This window comes from Vollenhovia emeryi, unplaced genomic scaffold, assembly GCF_000949405.1.
Source record: "Vollenhovia emeryi isolate VEMERY1.0 unplaced genomic scaffold, V.emery_V1.0 DF947095.1, whole genome shotgun sequence".
In the NCBI taxonomy this organism is placed as follows: domain Eukaryota; kingdom Metazoa; phylum Arthropoda; class Insecta; order Hymenoptera; family Formicidae; genus Vollenhovia; species Vollenhovia emeryi.
Window position 1 is genome coordinate 1 of NW_011959271.1, and position 892 is coordinate 892.

The 892-nt window shown below is 40.5% G+C and overlaps 1 protein-coding gene across 1 annotated transcript; it reads right to left on the reverse strand.

Annotated features, from left to right (window-relative positions):
• Positions 1-12: 12 nt before the first annotated feature.
• Positions 13-663, reverse strand: LOC105558726 (the record flags this gene model as incomplete). Its single annotated transcript, XM_012006583.1, has 1 exon — positions 13-663. A coding segment is annotated over exon 1 (651 nt), but the record flags the coding sequence as incomplete, so codon positions are not given.
• Between the last annotated feature and the right edge of the window lie 229 nt (positions 664-892).

Below are 892 nucleotides of genomic sequence, written 5' to 3' on the forward strand. Positions count from 1 at the left end.
TTGTCTGTTTACTAGATAATTCAAAACGTATATGTTGTCTATTGTTCCCATCCCCTGCCGAAATCCTGTTTGGTTGTGTGGTATTATCCCTTTCTCTTCGCATTCCTTCTTTATCCTCTCCGCCAACACCACCGTGTATATCTTATATAGCGCCGTCATTATTGTTACTCCCCTATAATCCTCTACCTTTTTTCCTCCTCTTTTTTTTACTATTGGCACAATTACTCCCTCCTTCCATTCCTCCGGCCATCCGGCCTCTCCTTTCCATACTCTGTTGCAATAACTCCATACCCACTCCGTCGTCTCTTCTCCTGCGTACATCCATGCTTCGCCTGGTATTCCATCAATTCCTATTGCTTTCCCTTTTTTAATTCTATTTATCGCCTCTTTAATTTCCTCCTTGCTTATCTCCTCTTCGTTATCCCTCCTTTTTCCCCCCTCCCCCTCCGTTATTCTGTTGTCTACTCCTCCTAGTAGCCTCATAAAGTGTGCTTTCCAATCCTCTTCTTCTATTTCCTTGTTTATACCTATTCTTCTCTTTCTTCCTCTATGGACTATTTTCCATACCTCATTCTCTTTCTTTACCTGTTCCGCCTCTTTCTCCCATCTATCTGTTTCTTCCTTCCTTTTCTGTTCGCATAGTTTCCTATATTCTAATCTCATTTTTCTATATTCCTCTTTCTCTCCTTTATTCTTCCTCCACCTTCTTAATTCTCTTCTCACCTCCATTTTTCTCTCTTTTCATTCTTCATCCCACCATCCTCCTTCTTTCTTCCCTTCTTCCTTTTGAATTCTTTCCACCTCTTTTAGTGCTTTTATTAATTTTCCTTTTACTTTCTTCCATTCTTCCTCTAGCCTTCCTCCCTGTCCAGTTTCAGTCTTTCTTTAAACT